Genomic DNA, 24576 nt, shown 5'->3' with positions numbered 1-24576 from the left:
TCAATTCTGAACATTCAAAAATTTTGCGATGTTTTTAAGATTATGATAATTCAATCTGATTAAAATCCAGATCTGTGTCTAAGCCATTAAAGCTTACAAGGATCTAAACTCGTTCTGTTATAAAGTCCTTCAGGATCCTCTGGTTTGGTCTAATTGATACACACCTTCAAAAAGTTGAAGGCTGAAGTTTCATTGGCTAATGTAATAATTACCAGAACAGAAAGTAAACCCCAGTATCTGTATTGTAATCAGATGGGTGAAAACTGCACTTGTTTGCTATTTTCAACAATTATGATTTAATGAATGCATGCACAATATTTTGAATTTCAAGAGATTTTAGAAGTTTTATTCAAGAGGTCCAGTGTTCTCCAAACAAATTTTGTGTAAAACTGGTTAATCATAAAAATTGTTAGGAGAAATAACAGCATTACATCCATAACAAAATCTAGGAAAATATTCTTTTTTTTAAATTTGTCTATAGGCTTGTATGCACACTTTGGAAAATCCACAAAATCAAATATCCATAAAAATATATAAATTCAAAGTACAGTGAAACCTGTATTAAGAGATCAATCAAGGGAGAGCAAAAAAGTGGTCTCATAAGACAAGTGCTCTTTTAAAACAGGTTAAATCGATATGGAATGCACTAATTTAGAGGGCTCTAAAATCAATGGTCTAATATCACAGGTTTTTGCTTAATACAGGTGGTCTCTTTAAATCAGGTTTGACTGTATTCTCATGTTAAGAAAATTCTATGTTATTGCTATAGATATAAACTTACCGTAGCATGGCTCTGAACATGGTGGTATAACTCTTCCTCCTTCACAGGAGGGAGTTAAAATTGAGCACATCATTACATATACAGGTACAGGGCTTGAATTTACTGTACAGTCCATATATAGGAAATGATCTAGCAATAGTAATGCAAATTGGCTAGCCTCTGCTTCTGATTGGTGGCCACCAAAGTTGGGAAATGACGTTAAATTAAAGCCAAATGGTTTACAGATGTTGTTATGGTAACCTGATGTGGCCTCTATACAATATATAGTTGATGTAGTAGTTGGTGTAGTAGTTGGTACTGTAATAGTTGGTGTAGTAGTTGGTTCTGTTGTAGTTGGTGTAGTAGTTGGTACTGTAGTAGCTGGTGTAGTAGTAGTTGGTACTGTAGTAGTTGGTGAAGTAGTAGTTGGTGCTGTGGTAGTCGCTGTTGGTGTTGTTGTTTGTGAAGTTGTTGTGGCTGGTGGTGTGATATCTAAAAAGTAATAAAAACAAAATTAACATAAATTCATTTCACCAGGCAACTAATGCAATTATCATCAATTGTTACATTGGTTGCAATGAATTTCATTGATTTCCCAGTGAAATAAAAACCGATAATTCCACATGTGAAATAAACATGGTTATTTCACTTCTCTGACGTCATACAACAATAGGCATTGTCAAGACGTCGATAACGTCGGATCAAAACAAACTGTGAATGCGTAGAAAAAGATATAGTTCCTTACATTTTCTACTTTAATTTAAAAAAAACAACATTTGTCAATGTAATAAAACGAATAACTAATCAAAGAATTCAAATATCGAAAAATATTCAACTTGTGACCGAAAACAACACTGATAATTAACTCATGCGCACATTGAAGTCATACAGTTCAATCCTAAATATATCACATTTTGATAAACTTACCAGTTTCTGCTCCTACTCCTTTATTGTCCTTAAAAGCTGTTTGATAAGAATTGAAGTAACATATACCAATCCTAAAGTCTTTTATGAGGGTAAAAATTGGGGAACCTATGTTACGAATAACAGTAAAAATTCTTGCCAAATAATGTAAATGGTAATTTTTGGTGCATGGCGATAAAATGTACTCTTTTTTCTAGAGGATTAAAAAAATTGACTGATTTTGACGAATCACGTTGATGTTGTTCCAAAAGTAACCTTGACGATAACTATTTGAGACATCTGACAAATCAAGATATGGATATCATGAAAAATCACAATAAAATTTAATCAAGTTGACGCTAACAGTAGCCAAAAATGACGTTTTTAGCCTGATGGTAAAGGGCAATCCTACCCTTTTTTATTTGACCTTCACAGGGATAGATTTTACTCTCAACCTTCATCACTCACGAGTAGCAGGCTGAGTGTTACCACAAGACTTATGAGGTAGTTCTAAGTATAAAGTACTTTAAACTCTGCATAGTTACCAGCAAATGAGACTGTATTTGTGTCAATATCAAAAACATCATTGTACTCTTCCACGACACGACTTTCAACAAATGTGTCTGCAATCTTTTTGTTATCCAACTTCACAACAGGTGGCGCTGCTGTTGAAATTGAAACATCTTCTTTGACTACTGCAGGGTTCTTGAAGATGATATCAATAATTACCTCCGTACTACCTTGTCTGAAAAAGAAGGATTATTTATTTGCTTTGTTGTTAAAGGTCAAAATATTTTAATTTTCATTATATTCTACTTTTTACTGACAAGTGAATTTTTTGATAGTGAACCTAATAATGTAGTTGCTATTTAGGGCTGATTAGGATCCTTTATTGGTTTTCTCTTTCTTCAAATCATAAGAATCGAAATCAGATACCTGTTCAAAAAGCATGTGACGAGTTCAAACATGATTTACATGTATCCTTAAACTATTCATTTGAGGTTTTTGTGAACAAAGGTTTATCACATGTAAGCTTGAACAACACAGCATTTTAAAATATACTACTTTTTACACAGAGAAACTCATAGAAATAAAGCTCATAAACAGCTGTAGAGTGAGAGCCAATAGTTGTTCTTTGTACGGGTATTAGAATAGGTATTTTTTTCTATCATTATTATGGGGGTACATGTACCTACATGTCTATACAGGAGTGATGTTACCTTAAGTGATCCTAAAGTCCTAAATAATGTAGAGCTTTAATTTTCTCTGACCACATTTATCATGTTTATATGCTGCAGTATGTTTTTGACATAATATTTTATATATTTTGTACATTACATATAACAATTATTCATATTACCTAAAGCCTTCAACCTCATTTCGTAGATATATATCTTTTAGGTCACTAGACTGGTAGACTTTGTCTATCTGAAAAAACATAAGGATAAATGTATTTCTTTGACATGTTTAATATTTCACTTAGTAAACAAAATGTTGGAAACTACATGTAATGTGTAATATATTTTATTTATCTTTCACAATAACACATTGCAATGATTAATATTAACCACACTGATTGAATACTTACTTGCATTTATGTAAGAAAAAAAATCCTTAAAAAAGAGGAGGTCCATTGTGAATTTGTCACAGAAAAACTGACAACGAAAACAATGGCAAAAAAATGAAAGAAACTGATAGTCCACCAAACACTACATAGAAAACTAAAAACTAAACATTGAGCCACAAGAATCCCATCAAAAACTGGAGGTGATCTCAGGTGTTCTATAAAGACTGAGGATAAGCATATAATAACTGTAAGGGGTTCTCATTGGGTGCAGTGTTCTCCCCAGGCCGTTTTAGCGTCGCGGTACCGCAACGCTATATTTTTTCACCGTGATGCTATAATAATTCCTGCGACGCTATAATTATTTTGAAGATGCTATTTTACTTGTCCTCAATTTTGAACTTTCATCTATTATCGATTATGATCATAAAAATTATATCCCCTTTAATTGTAATCCCTTCAAGTCGGACACTAAAGGCAATTAAGAGATTAAATAGCTAGGTGTTAATTGCCCTCAGGGTGATAACTGTTTTGATGCGAATATCCCAAGCTGACACTTGTGTGACATGACTAATACCACGTGCAATCACCAATTTCGACATGGAAAAATGCAATCACAAAACAATTCGAAATCTACGTTTTGTATTACGAAATTTCAAAGATTGAAACGATTTTTTAAAAATTTTTTTAAGGTCGTTTATTTGTGCATCCCTCCAAAAATTACTTTCTTTCTCTTCGGGTAATACGAGAGCGAGAATTTTGGTTTAGAGCTAAACTAAGTTTAATACTTCTTTAAAAAGTTATCATAATTGGCTTAAGTTTATGTTTAATCCATTTAATGCATTAAACGTGTCTTATTCATGCACAATCTTTTGTCAAACAATGTTTATTTTCGGACTCATTTTCGTAAATTTTTCTAAGGCCTTCTTCTTCTTCTTTCGTAATTCCCTCCTGTTTAGGAGCACTCGGATGAGACCGATAAATGTTAACAGTATATGTACATTAAAACACACAATAAATCCTCTGTAAAATATGAATGAACAGCATCCTCCACCATAAAAACATTGTATTTACAACAAGTCATGAATTTATCTATAAGCATTAATATAGGGACTTTTAAAGTAATGTAGTATTAAATTGGCAAGAGATATACTAAATAAATTACATGTTCGAAGACTCATAAATTTAAACAGGTGCTTTTCAATGCAATATAAAACATAAGCATGACTAATTTGGATGTTGAGTTACATTATTTAATTAGGCTTAACGTTAATTTAAACTGTCAAGATATAGTATAATTATCATGTACTTTTAGTGTAAGAATAAAGTATCTAAGTTTTCTTATAAGATGAAAATTTATATAAACTGAAATCATGACTTTGATGTTATAGAGGTATTATTTTGATTAGTTTAATAATGTTCGTATGGCGTACTACTTTTAAGTTTTTGTGAAATGACACTGGCTTGACCTTACACCTTACCGCCATTGCACATTTTTGTGTAAACTGAGGATCGGAACCGGACCAGATATGACAAAAATCCGCATTTTCACGATAATGACAACAGATGGACAGTAGACAGAAAAAATATACCAAGAGAGAAAACTACGCATTAACAGACTATTTGTTAGATAACTTTGTTAAAAATACATATCATTTTGATGTAAAGATAAGAAACAACTGGGACTAATTAATTGAGTGCCATGAAACAAAGAATTTCATAAACATGATAAAAAAAAGTTTTTAAATTGATTTTTTTTTGTTGCTACTTTTGCTACTTTATCTTTACTTGATATAATATAAAAAATAGTTAATTTTGTGTACTAGATATTTAGTTTTGTATATAAACAGGTTGATCTATAATGAACCATTCATTCATTTGACTTATTGTTGGGTAACTGAAACCACATATCTATTTTTATTTGGCACAAGAGGAAAAAAATAATTCTGTAACTATAAATGAATAAAGAAAACATAAACTGAAACAACTGTTTTTGTGGTTATAGTTTAATTGTATTCTCAGTTATGAATTGAACAATCTAAACTAAAACATATAAAGGAAATAGAGTATCAACGCGACGCGACAAACGACATTAAAAAAAATACAGTTATTTTTTTTACGCAAAATGTGATGCTATCCAAAATTTCTGGGGAGAACACTGGGGTGGTTCTGATCCCGGATCCTGCTTATTGTTTTGTCAGATTCATGCATGTATCCCGCTTACACTATATACGTAAGCAATTCTCATTTTTTTGTAATTTCCCGTGTCCCGTTAGACTTCATTTCCCATTTTCACGGCACAATAATTTGACTTTCATGTGTCACGCTTATAAAAAATTGGCAATCCCACGTCGTTAGACCCCAATGAGACCTATAAGGGTCTATGCACATAATTTTTAAACAAAGTCACTCGAAATAGTCCTGATTGACAGGAAGCCACCTAGGGTAAATCAACACTGTAAAATATTTAACATCCAAATAACATGACTGAGCATCAAATCAGTCCATTTTGAATAGTTCTTTAATTACTTTTTACCATAGCTATTATTTAAGTAATCCAAGTAATCACATCATCATTAAACAAATTAAATAAGATAATCAAATAATAAAAAAACAGGACTCATAGATTATTTAAAAAAAAAAAAAACATATTTGTTCTGGTAATCAAATAATCAATCACTAAAAAAAATGACCAAGTAATGATCAGTAATTACAAAATTAAAAACAGACAGAGTCACAGACAGACGGACGAACGAACGAACGGACGGAGACCGAAAAAACATTATCCCCTAGGTTATGTATTTGGTCATTCTGTCAAGTGTTTGCTCCATGGAGGCTTACATGAGGGTGGTAAAGGGTTATTTTCGTGCAACGTGATCGCCGTTTTTTATTTCACGTTCAACATGTTTTTACTTTTTTATTTGACGTTCAGTCGAGCAAGACAGGTGCTTCGTTCAACGTGTTCTGCTTATTTAATTTTACGTGCAACGTGATTTTCAAATGCTTATTTTGCATGCTAGGTACTTTTCAAATAAAATTCAAACACTTGGCAGGTATCGTCAAGAAATACTTTTTTTAAAAGCTGTAAACCATTTATATCATAAATGTGTATACCAAATCGGGAATAACAAGAAAAACAGAGAGTTTATATATATATAAGAAGACAGTGACTCAGTCACAAAAGGTTCACATCAAAGTCTTTATTTTTCGTGCAACGTTCTAGCTGCGGAACCGTAGCTCTTAGGTCCTTATGTTATTTTTTGACTATTTGCGGACCATGGCTGCGGAACCGTAGCTCTTAGGTCCTTATGTTATTATGACCATCGTTCAACGTGAAACTATGTCTTATGCAAGCACCCCCCCCCCCCCTTTACTACCCTCTTACATATGTGATATACAAAGAAAGAACGTTAGAAAGCTTTCAAGAATAATTTTTACAGCAACCGGAAATTCTTTTTATAAGTTGCAGACCGATCTCGGAAGGTACTAACCTAAATTTCGTGTTTTTCACTCATAATTATTGGTGTATTATATATGCCGTGTGTGCCGTGTAGCGGCTCGAAAAATGCAGATGATGAGTTTAAAGCGATTTAAGAGGAAATAGGGGAAATAATATATAAATTCAAGCCAACCTGTGATATAATAATTGCTGGTGATGTAAATGTCTCAATAATGATGGAAAATATGAATCGGAGAGACAACTTGTTTTTAGATTTTATCCATGAGTTTGAACTTCACATACCAGAAAGTAATGAATGTGACATTTATTTTCACCATAGTGGGAAATGTTCGTCAAGAATCGACTACATAATACAAAGTAACCATCATATCATTAATCAGTTTGTGAACTTGGAAAGAGACTATATATATGAACACTTCACAACACGATCCTGTCATGGCTCTCGTCAGAGTAGGTATCACTGCAAAACCGATCGAAGAAAACAACCATATTAATTCGAAAAAGATTAACTGGGAAAAAGTAAATCGAACAAAATATCAACCATTGTTATATGAAAAACTCCAAAAAATTGACATCGACAATCTTGATATTAATATTACGCGGCAATGTAAATATCTTCACAGAAATGCTTTGTATTAACATTATACATTGTAGACACTTCAGCTATTAAGGAATGTGCAAAACCAAATAAGCAAAAATATCGCCCTCGAAAGAGATACTGGCCTGATGAAATCAAAAAGGCATGTTGTGAAAATAAACACCATTTTTGGAAGTGGAAGATGGCTCAGTGGTCGTCCAAGCCTGAGATCAGGAGAACATTCACTTTAGAAACATGAAGAATGGAAAACGCAAACTTAGGTCAACTCTAAGGCATCTAGAAGCGGTAGCCAGAAAATAAAAGTTTGAAAACGTAATGACAGCTAGGGAAGGTGACCAAACACTCTTCTTTAAGTTAGTAAATGATCAACGAAGAACCGGTATGGAAAAAACAACACAACTGAGTACTTTGAGGAACTAGCAACACCTTCAAGCTCTAACTACGAAGATGTTCTATATAACAACCAAGTAGAGTTAGACTGTCTTTTGTTTGAAGATGCATATATTTCAAATCTGCAAAATAGTAAAAAAGGACGTACGGTGACCTATATAAAAAAAAGATGTGGTATGATTGCCAATGAGACAACTATCCAAAAAAGACCAAAATGACACAGACATTAACAACTATAGGTCACCGTACGGCCTTCAACAATGAGCAAAGCCCATACCGCATAGTCAGCTATAATAGGCACCGATAAGACAATGTAAAACAATTCAAACGAGAAAACTAACGGCCTTATTTATGTAAAAATATGAACGAAAAACAAATATGTAACACATAAACAAACGACAACCACTGAATTACAGGCTCCTGACTTGGGACAGGCACATACATAAATAATGTGGCGGGGTTAAACATGTTAGCGGGATCCCAACCCTCCCCCTAACCTGGGACAGTGGTATAACAGTACAACATAAGAACGAACTATAAAAATCAGTTGAAAAAGGCTTAACTCATCAGATGGACAAAAATACAAGTTTTTATAGACGTGGCCCGGTACATGTACTTATACAGCCAGACACAAAAAGACGCAATGAACAGATCTGAGAGTACTCGCAGTTATCTGACAGCTAGTTCAAAGCCACTAACAACTAATAAAAAATCATGCATCTAAGACTAAACAATCAATCCGTACACATCCAACAACCAATGGATTTAGCGTAAAGACGTCATAAACAGCCAAAGAAAAACATAACCTTGTGCAATGCCAAGTTACAGGTATCGACAGATTGTAGATCCATGAATATATATATGTATATAAAATACTAGTAATATTTAGTTAGTTTTTAATTTACTGATAACAAAATCAATATAGTTGTTAATGTCTGTGTCATTTTGGTCTTTTGTGGATAGTTGTCTCATTAATTGGCAATCATAGCACATCTTCTTTTTTATATGAAAAGGTTATTAACACTTTAAAGAGCGGTAAAGTAGCCGATTGTGCAAACTTGACAAGTGAACATTTTAGTCGATTTTAGTCTCTGATGCATGATTTTTTATTATTAATTGGTTTTGGCTTTTAACTAGCTGTCAGTAACTGCGAGTACTCTCAAATCGTATTTTCTTGTTAATTCGACCTGTTGATACTATAATGCTCTTTTGTTATTTTTGATTTATATGGATCTTGATATGTATGTTCAATACCAGATCTACTCAAACTTGGTAGCAACGCCAGTATATAAGCGTAAAGGGAAACCACTAGATGACCCAAACTTTTATAGGAAAATAACTTTAACCAGTATTCTAAATAAAATACTAGAAAACTTATATTTAGAAAAGAAAGATGAAACACTCAAAAATGCACAGAGCCCACTACAAAGGGGTTTCACTAGGGGTATATCTGGACTAAATACAGCTCTGTATACTTAATGAACTAATTGCAGAGGCGTAGGACATGCGGGCACAGGCCATTATATGTTGCCTTTCTTGATGCCCAGAAGGCATTTGACTTAGTTTGGCACAGCTCACTACTACGAAAGCTACATCAAAGTGGTATTGAAAGTGACTCATGGCTGATGTTCAAGGAATGGTATAAAGATTTAACATCTCAAATCAAATGGGAAAGTGAACTATTAAAGGTATTCTCTGAACATCAAGGGGTACGACAAGGTGGAGTTACCTCCCCTGCAGCATATAAACTTTTTATTAACCCAATGTTGGACCATATAGAGACTCAAAATCTAGGAACTTATATTGGACCAATTTATTGTGGCACACCAACAGTAGCAGATGATGTATGTCTGGTGTCAAACAACTCAGAGGATCTTCAAGCAATGCTTGACATACAAGGGGATTATGCAAATAAAGAACATTACTGTATAAGTAAAACAAAATCATCTGTGGTTCAATTTAACGACAAACAACCTAGGAATTTCACCATGAACTCAGAAGAGATTCCAACGTCACAATCTGCTGTGCATCTAGGTATTAAAAGAAATAATTCATCAAAGTTTGGCACAAAGAATGTTAGCAACGCAAGGATCAGTGCTGCAAGAAAAGCAACATATGCACTTATGGAAGCTGGCCTCCACGCCGGTCTGAACGGGTTAAACCCCACTGTATTCATCCATATTATCCGTATATTTATAATTCCAAGACGCATACATGGACTTGAAGTAGTTAGATTAATGGTTAGTGATATAAAAGCTCTGTCATCTAATTTCAAACAACTTGTAAAACGTATTCGGCATCTACCAGAAAGAACAGCTGATTCAGCAACTTATCTTCTGTCTGGTCAGATGCCAATAGAAGCAGAAATCGATAAAAGAACTTTAACTTTATTCGGAAATATTATAAGAAGTTCAAATACAGTGGTGTTTAAACTGGCACAGAGACAGTTAGCTATCAAGGACAGAGACTAAAAAAGCTGGTTTATTTATGTGCAACAGTTATTGGAGAAATATAATCTTCCTTCTTCATCAGTACTTCTACAAGAACCACCAGGAAAATTCTCATGGAAAAACTTAGTATCTAAAGCTGTAAAAACATATTGGACTAATAAAATACATTCGGAAGCCCGTGAAAAATCATCTCTACAATATATAAACTTTGAACAATTAACCTTTGATAATCCACATCTTGTATGGAAAAGTGCAAAATTTGAACATTTCTCAATCCAGAGGGCAGGTATCAAATGCAGACTTATGTTAGACACTTATTTACTTCAAATTCATAAACAAAAATTTAATAAGTATGAAGTAGACTCAACCTGTTTATTATGTCATAATGGTGCTGAGGATAGGAAACATTTCCTAATTCAATGTGTCGCTCTTGACAGTATAAGAAGTCTATTCTTGAAAATACTACGTGAAAAAAACACTGAGGTAGTAAGAGATGTGAAACTCACTGATGCAATTTTTGAACAGCTGGATTAGTTGTTGTCTTTGATTCCTTACTGTACAGGATATCAAGTAATTCCTCCATCTCCATTGATCTCGACAAGAAGAATTTGAGGCCGTGAGCAGAGGCCTGTGATTTGCATTACGCATTGAGAGAAGTGATAGGATTAAGACTTTACATAACTGTGGTCGTAGCAGAAGTGCAATATAGTGTCACAGGGTGACAGGAACATTCATTATTTAATTACAAAATATATAGTGAGAGCAGACATGCAACTTAGTGTCACAGGGTGACAGGAACATTTATATTTTACTGTAGAGTGAGAGTATTCATAGGGTTACCGTGAGAGTGACGGAGGATTATTGATCTCATTAGAGGAATTAAATAATAATTTTAATTCTACTAAGGATCTATATTTTATTTTATTAATAAGAATCTCCCAAGACGATTAGATGGTGTTTCAGTCCATAATTGAAGAACAGTAGTGGACGTATTAAGTTGTATTACCAGGCCTCTACAATAACTTTTTTTTCAACTTGTCCTGTAGGACAAGTACATACCAAAATTTACTTGTCCGAATGAAATTGCTACTTGTCCAAAAAAAAATCTATTAAAAACAACCTTTTTACATTTTTAGTTGATTAAAGGAGCAAAACGAATTTAAACGATATAACAGAATTTGATTTATTTCTTTTGAAATACTTTTCAAAAATATGAGTCAAGTACAACTGCGAAACTAGATATATAGTCATGTCACAGGAATTAGGTTCTAGTTTTCATCAATGCCAGTCTCATCAGACTCTAAACATGAGACACCATCTGATAGGCCAATATGAATGTACACTCATTGGGTTTGTATCCTGTTTTTTTCAAATGCAATCAATAAAAAGAGGAAGATAGGCCATCATAAGGTCTGATTACCAATGAGACAACTCTCTGCAAGAGACCAAATGACACAGAAATTAACAACTACAGGTCACCATATTGGAAGTATTGTTTTTTTCTACTGATGATCAAATATGATTTTGTGAATTTCATGGTTAATAAAAAAAATACCGGTATGGTATTTATTATAAGGAACAGAATAAGGTAGCAAAATGAGGTACTGTTTTGTCTTGGTCCCGAAATGTCTCTTGCCTTGTCAAACTGTCTATCAATCATGTCTACTAAATAGTCTCCTACGGTGCCAAAACTGTCTATTAAACTTGAAGCTGAATCTTTCGAGGTGACGAACTGTCCTGTAAAGTTACCTTATACTGCACTCGTTCTATTTGAGCAGTCAAAATGCGTTGACTGTATATTTCCATGCCATATACAGTCACTGACCTGATATCACTTTTCCTCATGAATATTTAAATAGAAATTGTCGAAATTATATTTAATTATTCATACGACCTCTTCAACCTGTTCTTGTTTCCAATGTAAACAACGATGCGTTTAACGGCTCAAACTTGTTTTTTTTTGCAATTTTTTGGAAAACATATTTCACTTATTAATATTTTTTTGTTTGCAACCTATAAATCATTATGTTTTATGTTTATTGTTGATATTTTAGTCTGCAACGAATTCGTTCATCATTGATTGCGGTAATGATGTACATTTCATCGTGTTTTATATTTCTCTGTCTGTGTGAAATGAGGCCTTTTTAAAGGGGGATTTTTCCCAATATTTAAATCAAATAAATAACATTAACACAGCCTCGCATTTCCCCGTTTCTAAGCCTCATCCTTATATCGTTGATATGTCAAGTCAATGCACTATTATTGTCTTTATACTGCAATCTGAAAAAACATTTTCAATTGTTGTTTATTGTGTTAATGTTATTTATTTGATTTAATAGTATACCTTTCAACTGTTAAAAATTACCTGACAAAGAACCAGTTAAAGATTATCGATTCCAAGTAAACATGTAGAAGAAAAAAACTTTGCATTTGAATAAACAGAAAAGGAAACTTGTCAAATTAATATTTGTTTTCTTGTTTTTGTTTTCAATTACTTTGTTCATCATTAAATTTATTTTCTGCAGAATAATAATGTACTTGTCCCGACGGACAAGCTTGATAAAGCTTTTACTTGTCCGACCTTTTTTCCCTCTGGTACCGGACAATCGGACAAGCGTTATTGTCGAGGCCTGATTACCAATGGTTCTCCAAGATAGTGGAGGAATACTACAAAAACAGAACAGAACAGAACAGAACAGAACTGTGTGGCTCAAGATTTGACGACAAGAGGATTGGTATATTCAAGGATTTGTATAGTAAAAAATTATGTTTTGGTTCTCAATAATTTTTTTATCTTTTTTTAAACACAAAAATTCAGGTTTGTGAGATACAATGTATCTTTCAGATCAACTGGAGTAATGAGCCTATCTTTCAGTAGTTGCGGGTAACAGGTCAAAATAACATGTACGACCATGTACTTATTTCTGGCGTAAATATAAAATTTTAATCCTGGTATCTACATGTATGTTGAGTTTATTTACAACCACTGGATCGATACCACTGCTGGTGGAGATTTATTTCCCCGAGGGTATCACCAGCCCAGTAGTCAGCACTTCTGCATTGACTTGAGTTGTCATTGCTATGTTCATAATTATAATAAATTAACTGTTAACAAAACATTGCATTTTTTAAATACTAAGGCTTTTCTACCTCAGGGATAGATTACCTTAGCTGTATTTGGCAAAACATTAAGAATTTTTGGTATCCAATGCTCCTCAACTTCGCACTTTATTTGGCATTATAAACATTTTTTTATTCGAGCGTCACTGATAAGTCTTGATCAGTCTTTTGTAGACGAAACGCACGTCTGGCGTAAATATAAAATTTTAATCCTGGTATCTATGATGAGTTTATTTCTATCCATGGGAAGGTTGACTATCCATAAATATGGGAAATATGGATAGTCAACCTTCCTATGGATAGAAACAAGTGCCTGTGGGTCATAACTACCATAATATGAACATACATATGTGCCAATATAGACGATCAAAAGTAGGATCCCATGTTCAGCGAGCACTCCAATAAAAACTAAAAGAATAAATATGGTAGATGCCAGAGACTTACAAAATATACATGGAATTTTTTATTAATTAATAAAGTTGATCATATACTTACCATATTTGAAACATTTGCTGCTTTCTGTTTGTATATAGGCGAAGAAGAGTTTTTCAAATCGTCATTCCAGTTCTTATCAATTGTTATGTTTCCTTGAAACTTCAGCTCCTGAGGTGGAACTGTTGAAAAAAGAAGCAGATAATTTACAGACCAAATAATACACTTTACCGGATTTTTCTTTCATAAACGGTAACGATTCAGGAGATAACACAATGCAGAGGCCGATTTAGAGGGGACATGGGGACCCTGCCCCCTTTTGTGGAAAAAAATGGGTGATTAAATAGGGTATCACTGCGAACTGGAGCGTGCCCCCTCTTATGCCTCAGTAGTCCTCAAGTTATAAAAAATCTGATCTACCACTGCGGTTGTTGGTTTTTTTTAACAAAAAAAAGAAAGACGAACCAATAACATCCTAGACAATAAATTTTAAAGCTTATATCTCTAAAGGTTACAGGCGAATTCTTTGGAGGAAAGGGTACATGTGAGGATGTCTTTGATCAACCAACGGCCGGACATTGTGTGTCACTTTGTAAACCAACAGTTCCCTTAGTCCACTTTATCCGTTAATGCACATCAGTTGTCATGGTATTACTTTCGTTTCATATTATAAGTAGGTATACTTATAATTCACGAACAGAGTGAAAAATCAAAGAGGAAACATATATTTTTCATAACTAGCATCAACAATCAATAACTGTGTTAAACTCAACTCCCAAAATAACCAATCAGTCAATCAATCAATCAATAGGTTACTCTCAACGCCCGTAGAAGCAACCAAGAAAATTATAAATATGTAAATCATATCTCGTCAATAAGATATCAATAAATACATATCTTAATCTTGACACCTCACTAACCAATCAATCAAAAGATATATAAATTTCAGTTCCTTACTCACCAATCAATCTATAATTATTATCATGTTAATCTCAACTCTTCATTAACTAATCAATCAACACATATCGTAATATCAACTCTTTACCACCTTATCAAACATCATATATGTTAATCTGAATTCCACATCTCGATAAACCAATCAATCAATCCATATATCTAACTGAACTCATCATCAACCAATCAATCAAAAGATATTCCAATCTCAACTGCTTACTAATCAATCAATAAACACATATCTTATCTCAACTTCTCAATCAACCAATCAATCAATATATATATATATCAATCTCAACTGTTTACTAAACAATCAATAAACAAATATCTGATCTTAACTTCTCCCTCAACCAATCAATCAATAGGTTAACCAATCTCAACTGTTTACTAACCAATTAATAAACAAATATCTGATCTTAACTTCTCACTCAACCAATCAATCAATAGATATACCAATCTCAACTGCTTACTAACCAATCAATAAACAAATATCTTACCTCAACTTCTCACTCAACCAATCAATCAATAGATATACCAATCTCAACTGCTTACTAACCAATCAATAAACACATATCTTATCTTAACTTCTCACTCAACCAATCAATCGATAGATATACCAATCTCAACTGCTTACTAATCAATCAATAAACAAATATCTTATCTTAATTTTTCTCTCATCAATCAATCAATAGATATACCAATCTCAACTGCTTACTAACCAATCAATAAACACATATCTTATCTTAACTTCTCACTCAACCAATCAAACAATAAATTTACTTATCTCAATTTCACACCAACTAACCAATCATCAAATAGTTTAATCTCAGTCAACCGCACTAAACCAGCAAATCATTAAACAGGGAACCAGTCAGTTTACTTACCAGGTGTCGTTGTTGGTATTGTCGAGACAGTCGTTCTCTGAACATCAGCTGTAAAATGAGAAATAAAAAAACATCAAAACTGATAACTGTATGGTGACCTATAGTTGTTAATGTCTGTGTCATTTGGTCTCTTGTGAAGAGTTGAGTCATTGGCATGACAATCATACCACATCTTCTTTTTTTATAATCAATCTGTAGTTCGAAGATTCGAACGTTTCTATTATGTTGGAAACAGAAATATTATCGTTTGTCTGATGTTCAAACCGTCCCTAATTCTTAAAACTTGTCTAAACGTACCATTGTAAAATATAAAAGTGCTTTTAACAAAAATGAATCACAAATTCAAAAAAAGAATCTCTCAGATATATAAAAAATATCCCAATTTTCAAATATAATCGTGATCTGCACAATTTATAACAATAAAAAAAAAACACGCCAAACGACTATTTTTGTAAAAACATGTATTAAGTGATTTAATAGCATATTCTTGACTTAATGAAATGAAAAGTGTGCATGGGTTGAACTCGGTTGTACGGCAAATCTAGATATATTTTCCTTATAAGGTATGTCATTCATTGTCCGACAAGACACTGGCTCCTATTTTACTGTATTGCATGACACTATAACATATTTTAAAATATCATAGTTTGAAAGTCGGATACCGGTTAGAGTTCTTTTGACGAATAAAATGCTTGTAAATGAAATACAATACATCAATCAAAATAATACAAATTAAGAGTCAAGAAATTGTTTAAACTTACTAAGACTAGTAAAATAAACAGCTACAGCTATTGCACCGCCGACAACTATTAAAAGTCCTATTCCTATAGCAATTGCTATAGCTTTCCGAGACTTCGTTTCTGATGTTGAATCTGAAGATATACTTCCGTGAAGAGGCTGATCGAAACCTGCTCTCTGATTTTCCCAATAGTACTGACTAGCTGGATATCCATGATGTGGTTGAGGGAAAGTTTTAGGATCCCAAACATTAAAATTTTGGTTTAAATAGTCTTTTTGTCTATAATCAGTTGGCCTATATCCATCATTGCCTTCCCTGTGGTAGCCTGGGTTGTCGTAAGAATTGTTATCACGGTGATACTGGTCTTTGCCGTTTCGTCGATGCTCCTGAAAAAATATATCATACGCTGAGATCTAAAAAAGATTGTTCACGTAGACTTGTTTGAAATTTCCTCCTTTGAGTGCTTTGCATTTGTGCCAATTTGCATTTCATTTGCGCCAAAATACAATTTGTCTTTTGAGCAAGAATGATTTTGATTCTAAAAATAAATCAAACTGTATACGATATGTTTGATTAAAAGGTATGTTTTTTTTTAATTGATACGTGTGTGTCTTTCCGGCGGTTTTAAGGTATACATATATCGTATTCGTGCATTTTTTTGTTGTTGTCGTCTTTTTAAATTAATTTATATCATACTGAATGACATAACTAATATTAAAACCTATGAACAAAAAGTAGATATTATAGGATGTATAAACCCTTAAAGATAGTTACCCCTCCCCAATTATCACCAATTATATAAGACATTTTGTAGCAAAATATCTTTTAAGATAAGACCATAGCACATACCTAAAAAATAAATCCAAAGCCCAACAACAGGGTTATTTCTTCCTAAACCATATAACTAAGGCGAAATATATAAACATTGATATCAGATACAGGGGCAGATCCAGCCATTTAAAAAAAGGGGGGGGGGGGGGGGTCTTAACCCAGGACAAAGGGGGGGGGGGGGGGGCGGGTCCAACTATATGTCCCCATTCAAATTTATTGATCGTCCAAAAAAAGGGGAATTCCAACCCCCGGAACCCTCCTCCCCATGGATCCGCCACTAAGACAGAACAAATATTCCTGACAATCCTCTGAATAATGTCAAAAATTTTCATTTTCTAATTCGTTGAGCTAAACCTTTACTATTATGACATTTTCTCCTTTCTAACATTATTTCATTCGTATTTATATGGATAATTCACGTTATACTTATTTCAACTTGCCGGTGTGTGAGTATTATGACAACCTGTTTGCGAAAATCTCGTGTAGAAAAAAAAAACAAGATTGTCAATTTAAAACTATTGTAAATGTTTGTATAACCAGGAAGATTTGGACAATTAGGACTTAGATATAAATCAAGTTCAGACAATATATTTTAAGTGCTATAGTGACAATTTATTAATCCTTTTATCAAACCTTTTACATTTCTTTGTGTCTAATTAATTCTATTGTTAAATATATGTTTGTCGTGATGGAAATCACTCTGACCATGACAAGTTAATCCGTTGGGCACTAATCCTTTTCTATAGTAACTGTTTTTTATATATGCTTTTGTATGTCATTTTGTTGTCAGTTTAGGTCTTAGGTCTGGTACTGTCCGGACCTTGCTAATAAAGTTTAAAGTATTGGTATTCCGTCTTTGAATCACTATAACACGGAAAACGCCCGGTTATATATTGGTTGAGGTACCCGCGGCACGATCTTGAGCTAGTTCCCCCAAACTAGTAAAAATAAATACCTCCAGAAGCAGCAGTATGGAAGGATCCTGGAATTACCAGCCTTGCAGAAATGGACACCCGTTTCCGATGAAAAAAACAGATACTTGTTTGGACTTTCTATGCAAATATTGCGGTAAGACATTGAACGTTTTCACCTACCATCAGTGTTATGCAGTTAACGCTTATTGTTACAAGTGCAGATATCATGGACATTTTGCTCGTATGTGCAATTTTCACGTTAAGTCATGTGAAATCCGAAAACCGAAGAAAAAGTCAAAATCTAAAATTCAAAGAGACAGCGACAGAATGAAAATGTTTATCGAGAAAAAACAAATGTCTCAATGTCCGTTTCAAGGACTTGAGGACAAGGAACTCTCCGCTTTTACGTGCTCCATACAGGACGAATCCGCGAAACTACACATTAACAAGTTGAAAGAGTCTAACCGAAACTTCATCAAAGAAATCGCTGCGCTGAAGTGCGAAAATTCTAAATTAGATACAGTAATACAAGAAAACGTGATGTTAAGGAACACTTTGGACAATTTAAATTTGGAACGTTTAAAACATGTTCGGTTAATCCAAACAATCGAGCTGGAGTTAGCTGAACATGCAAGTGGAACTCAAAATTTTGAAATAGAAATAATGCGTTTGAAAGAGGAAAACCGTAATTTAACCAACACCAGACAACGCTTAACAATGGAGTTCAAAAATTCTGACATGCAGTACAAGCGCAATTTAAAGGATATGGAAGTCGAAATTCAGAGACTTAAGGAAGAGAACGTAAAAAATAGACACGAGATTCAACATCTAGACATAAAACATTCAAACCAAGGTGTGCGTTCGACCCTTGCAATTTGCTCGCGTGGCAATTCGCAGCAACATCATCGGCGTGGAGGAGAATACCCACGTCGATAACAAAATTCAGTCGACAAACTCGGAGACCAAGTTTAGGTGGAGTAGTGGCGAATATAACCAGGAAGATTTGGACAATTAGGACTTAGATATAAATCAAGTTCAGACAATATATTTTAAGTGCTATAGTGACAATTTATTAATCCTTTTATCAAACCTTTTACATTTCTTTGTGTCTAATTAATTCTATTGTTAAATATATGTTTGTCGTGATGGAAATCACTCTGACCATGACAAGTTAATCCGTTGGACACTAATCCTTTTCTATAGTAACTGTTTTTTATATATGCTTTTGTATGTCATTTTGTTGTCAGTTTAGGTCTTAGGTCTGGTACTGTCCGGACCTTGCTAATAAAGTTTAAAGTATTGGTATTCCGTCTTTGAATCACTATAACACGGAAAACGCTCGGTTATATTTGCACCAATTAACTTATTCAAATACTCTTTTGTAGTTTTGACCTGTTTAAAAAACATTTTGAGATTATATATTGAGATACCGGGTAGCGGGTTACTTTTGCGGGTGTAAAATTTAGCGAATTTCATTGAACAAGGTATAAGAAATATTTTGGCGATTGTTATTTTGGCGGATTCAAAACTTCAATTCCTTTGCATGTACACGTTTAAATTGGCGGAATTTATTTTCGCGAGTTTGTTCAAACCGCAAAAATAACGAAAATTAACAGCCCGCGAAAATACCCAACTATATGTCATGCGAAACTCAACTAGCAATGGAATAACGTAAGGGTGATAAACTCTGTACAACTAAATGTCTGCTCGGTCTTTGGAATAATTGAAGTATGTGTCATTGCGAGAAATACTAGACAAGGTTGCTGAATGTACTATATTAGTAGAAAAGTCTTATATGTATTTCCAACGAGAGGTCACACATGCAGTTTCGTTCATACTTTTCATTATTTACATGTTCATAGGCCTGACATGAAAACATAGTTGCCAGCTCTAAACATCCATTTACTCATCACAAATACCACGATTTAAAAAAAATGAACGCCACAGATGCCTTTCGCCTGCAAGCGACTCAGTAATCAGTGAAGCTCGACTCAAAATTGTTTTTATCAACAGCCATGCTCGTTTTGTACGTTTTCATGATCTTTTTGTTATTTGCTGGGTTTTTTTGTGTGTTTGTGTATGTGTGTGTACATTTATTTATAAAATACTAAATGTGACAAATATATCTAGTAACAAGAATGTGTCCATAGTACACGGATGCCCCACTCGCACTATTATTTTACATGTCCAGTGGACCGTGAAATTGGGGTCAATACTTTAATTTGTCATTAAAATTAGAAAGATCATATCATAGGGAACATGTGTACTAAGTGTCAAGTTGATTGGACTTCAACTTCATCAAAAATTACTTTGACGAAAAACTTTAACCTGAAGCGGGAAGAACGGACGCACGGACGAACGGACACACAGACCAGAAAATATAATGGTCCTCTACTATCGTAGGTGGGGCATAAAAAGTCTACTTTGAAAAATCACATCTTCAAATATAAATGTCGATGACAGATTTGTTTTTTTTTTGCTCTACATAAATTATCAAATTATCATAAATCAAACGAAAAGTCATAGCCATAGCTTTTTGAATATATCAATATGTGTTGTCAATGAAAAAAATAGACCTCTTTAGTTTAAACATATTTATTTATTGTGGATTGGGAAACAAGTTATTACAACTTATATAAATCCCTCTCCACTTTGCGGGTGCGAGTGCTGCCCTTGAAGCGGCATTAGCCTACTCTTTTTCGAAATCTACAAGGGTGTCTTTAACGTGCAAGAGATATTGCTCTCTCTCACACGGGTCAGCCATTTATCGTCCCCATCCGACGGACTAGCATCGTTTCTCAAGACCATACTCGCAAATGCTGTCGAGAGAGGGCCGAAAATTCAGTCCCTCTTTATTAATGAAATTGTTTGCGTGAAGCGCATTTCTAATAAAACGCAAGAACGTCAACACTATAAAGTAGAAGTACCAATAATAATAACATTTATTGCTAAAACCAAAATATAACCATTACTTCTCATCGGTGTAGCGTTGTCAAGCAAAGCACGTGCAGGTATTGGTGTATATGGATATTAGGAAATAAAACAGCACTTTAAACGTGCGGGTACATGTAATAGTAGTACCAAGAAATCAATAATGACATATTATGAAAGATTAATGTCATATAATCATATAGGCTTGTCATCTATTCGGGGTATTTCCAATGCGCAGTCAGCACTAAATCAGTACACACAATGTCATTGGTTCTTTTTTTGTTTCTTACTCAAACAAACAAATGAAGAATATAATTTACTATATAAATGTATTATATATAACAAATTATATACATTTTATATGGATTTTCTTTTCATTTGACAAACAAATAACAATATCATGAGTCAAACCCTTTCAGTTGAGTACGTGATATATAACGATTAAAGTTCAGGTTACTATTTTGTTGACTAAATACCAAAAAAATTGCTGATACGTAGCTGCTATTGAAATACATAATGGCGACCGAATGACCTCAATCTACCCAAGTGATACTTACTGTATCAATAGATTTTCAAATATGTACAAGGAAGGTAAAATGACTTAATTTCAATCTCAACAATGACGAGTGATCCTAAATGATACTTGAGATAAAATGCCCCACTTCTACTACAATGAAAACAAGAAAAGGAAATTTACAAAGCATAAAGAAATTCATACAGAAAGGTGCATTTTATTTACTTGAAACGTAAAACGGATTCTTTAAATTGGTCAAACACTTCTACGTTTTAATTTATCATTAATTTAAGAAATGCTTGTGGAATATTCTTCCACTTGACGAATGTAATAGTATGTGATATTTCACAAACATTTTTTGAATGATAATATTTATATGTGAAGTAAATAAGATATTAGATAATTATGGCACACTCAACGGAGTTGGGGTGACGTATTATTATTCTACGTTTCTTTTTCTTTTTTTTTCTTTTTCTTTTTCTTCCACACTTTTTTGTCGACTCTGGATCTCAGAATTGAATGGACTCAAGTTGATGGGACTATACCATAATGTTAAGCACCATGTGAAGAATTCCTTTTTTGGGTTGGCACTTTCAAGATGGCCGCCGTTACCATGGAAACAAGCAAAAATGTTTAAAAAGTCAATGTGCTCAAAAGTGAACGAAACTTCGCACAAATATTGACTAGCATATGCAAATGTCCCATTTGACTCTGGAATTTCCAAAATGGCCACCGTTACCATGGAAACTGAAAAAATGTGCAAAATTTCAAAATGCTCTAAACTTTATAAAACTTTATAAAAATGTTAATTTGCATGTGTGCATGCGCTGTTTGACTGAAATTGTCAAAATTGCTGCCGTTACCCTGGCAATTTGGGAAGGGTGCCATACGTTATTGCTAGCAATTACAAATCTAGTTGTTCTTCGTTTTGGCTTAATAATCATTGCATCATTATCAATTTACTTAATATCTGTAGTTATAAAGAACAATTGTGTTTGCCTGAAATTAATATCGTTGCTGTGTACAATATTATTCAAAGTCGCTAGTAAGTCGAATCTATATTATATATAGGGTAGGTCGGCAGGTCGTTTCCATGTCAAACTGCATTAATTTTAGAAGCGTTCATTGCATTTTACCTTACTTTGTGATACCGTAATATAGCTTTTTAATGTCAACAAAATTTAATTTTTAATTTTTGGTCTTTATTCCAAAAAGGCGAGATGAGACCTCACTTCGCTTTAAAAAGATTTCATATAGGTCATAAATTATAGTACCCGTACTTTCACGTCAGATTAAAAAAGTAATTACTTTTAATAACAAAATCATTTGCAACAGCTAAAACTAAAAGCTGAACTCATAACCCAAGGACCCCTACAAAGCCCAACCCTAAAGAAAAATAAAAAGACACAATTAAACATAGCCAACTATAATCACATCAAGTCCAATAAAATCAAAATAAACTTCGAACTGGCTTGTGACAAGTACAAAAAAATAATAATAATATAAATGAAAATTCATGTATATAGATATAGGAAGATGTGATATGAGTGCCAATGAGACAACTCTCCATCCAAATAACAATTTAAAAAAGTAAACCATTATAGGTCAATGTACGGCCTTCAACATGGAGCCTTGGCTCACACCGAACAACAAGCTATACAGGGCCCCAAAATTACTAGTGTAAAACCATTCAAACGGGAAAACCAACGGTCTAATCTATATAAAAAAAAAACGAGAAAAGAGAAACACGTATAAATTACATAAACAAACGACAACTACTGACTGTACATATATGTATATATGTACAAATAGATTTAATAAATAACCCCTACTATCCATGTAATATAGCGCACATGAACCTTTCACAGTGAAATCATCGTACTAGTGTTAAAATATGTGAAATAGTTTTTAGAATATAGTCTATCGAAGCGTAAACCAAGGAACGAAATTCGAATGAACCAGTCACATTAAAGAATTTGAAGATATAACAATCCTATCAGGATTACAAAAAAATATGCGTGTATAGGGATCTGTTAAAACGCTATTTCTTTCTTATATATACTTTAAGTCCAATGATCGATATTTAAAATGTGGAGAAATGAATCCCAAAAACTAGAATAAACCGGTCTCCCCATGCTCGTGTGTCTGTATCAATTTAATCCATTTGTGGACGCAGTTACAATTAAAATGGATCATGTTAATTAGGAAGTTGCCATGACATAACCACCTGACCAAGAGCAGAAAACAGCCAAAGGACTCCTAGATGCATGATTTTTTCTTAATAATTGTGAGTGGCTTTGAGCTAGCTGTCACTAACTACGAGTACTCTCAGATCAGAACTAATTGTCTTTTTAATGTTGGGATATACAAGTTTCCGGCCATGTTCACTCTGTGTTTTTGTTATTTTGTTAGATGTATTTCTATGTGTATCCATCTGATGAGTTATGCCATTTTCAACTGATTTTTTGATTTCGTTCTTATGTTGTACTGTTACACCACTGTCCTAGGTTAGGGGTAGCGTTTGGTTCCCACTAACATGTTTAAAGCCCGGTACATTCTGTGTGTATGTGCCTGTCCCAAGTCAGGAGCCTGTAATTCAGTTGTTTTCGTTTGTTGATGTGATATGTATTTGTTTTGTTTATTTTTTTGTACATAAGTTAGGCCGTTAGTTTTCTCGTTTGAATTGTTTTACATTTGCCAATTTGGGGCCTTTTATAGCTGACTATGTGGTATGGGTTTGCTCATTGTTGAAGTCCATACGGTGACCTTTAATTGTTAATTTCTGTGTCAATTGGTCTCTTGTGGATAGTTGTCTCATTGGCAATCATACCACATATCCTTTTTTTAAATTTATATCCAATGGGTCTTTCCGCTCCCGGAGACGGGCTTCAACTGACCCCTTAAAATACGTATACTAGATCAGTGAAAATGGAAGTCATACTCAACTTCAGAACATATGAATGAACTAATTTTGTTTAAACACACACAAAATGTGGAGCAAGATCTGCTAACACTTCCGGAGCACCTGAGATCATCCCCGTAGTTTTTGTTGGGGTTCCTGTTGTTTAGTCTTTAGTTTTCTATGTTGTGTATTGTGTTTATTGTGTTCTATTATTTGTCTGTTTGTCTTTT

At 33.6% G+C, this 24576-nt stretch overlaps 1 protein-coding gene across 1 annotated transcript in view; it reads right to left on the bottom strand.

The window, feature by feature from the left end:
• LOC139498060 (MAM and LDL-receptor class A domain-containing protein 2-like) overlaps positions 1-24576 on the bottom strand; it is a 257555-nt gene that overhangs the window by 212564 nt on the left and 20415 nt on the right. The window contains exons 2-4 of the mRNA XM_071286361.1: positions 16277-16640; positions 15516-15563; positions 13741-13859 (exon numbers count right to left, since the gene is read on the bottom strand). Of these exons, the coding sequence (XP_071142462.1) occupies positions 13741-13859; positions 15516-15563; positions 16277-16640 (531 nt within the window). The remainder of the gene's footprint in view (positions 1-13740; positions 13860-15515; positions 15564-16276; positions 16641-24576) is intronic.

Source organism: Mytilus edulis, chromosome 12 (assembly GCF_963676685.1).
Source record: "Mytilus edulis chromosome 12, xbMytEdul2.2, whole genome shotgun sequence".
In the NCBI taxonomy this organism is placed as follows: Eukaryota; Metazoa; Mollusca; class Bivalvia; order Mytilida; family Mytilidae; genus Mytilus; species Mytilus edulis.
The sequence above is the reverse complement of the archived record's forward strand: the minus strand, read 5'-3'. Positions and strand labels throughout refer to the sequence as shown.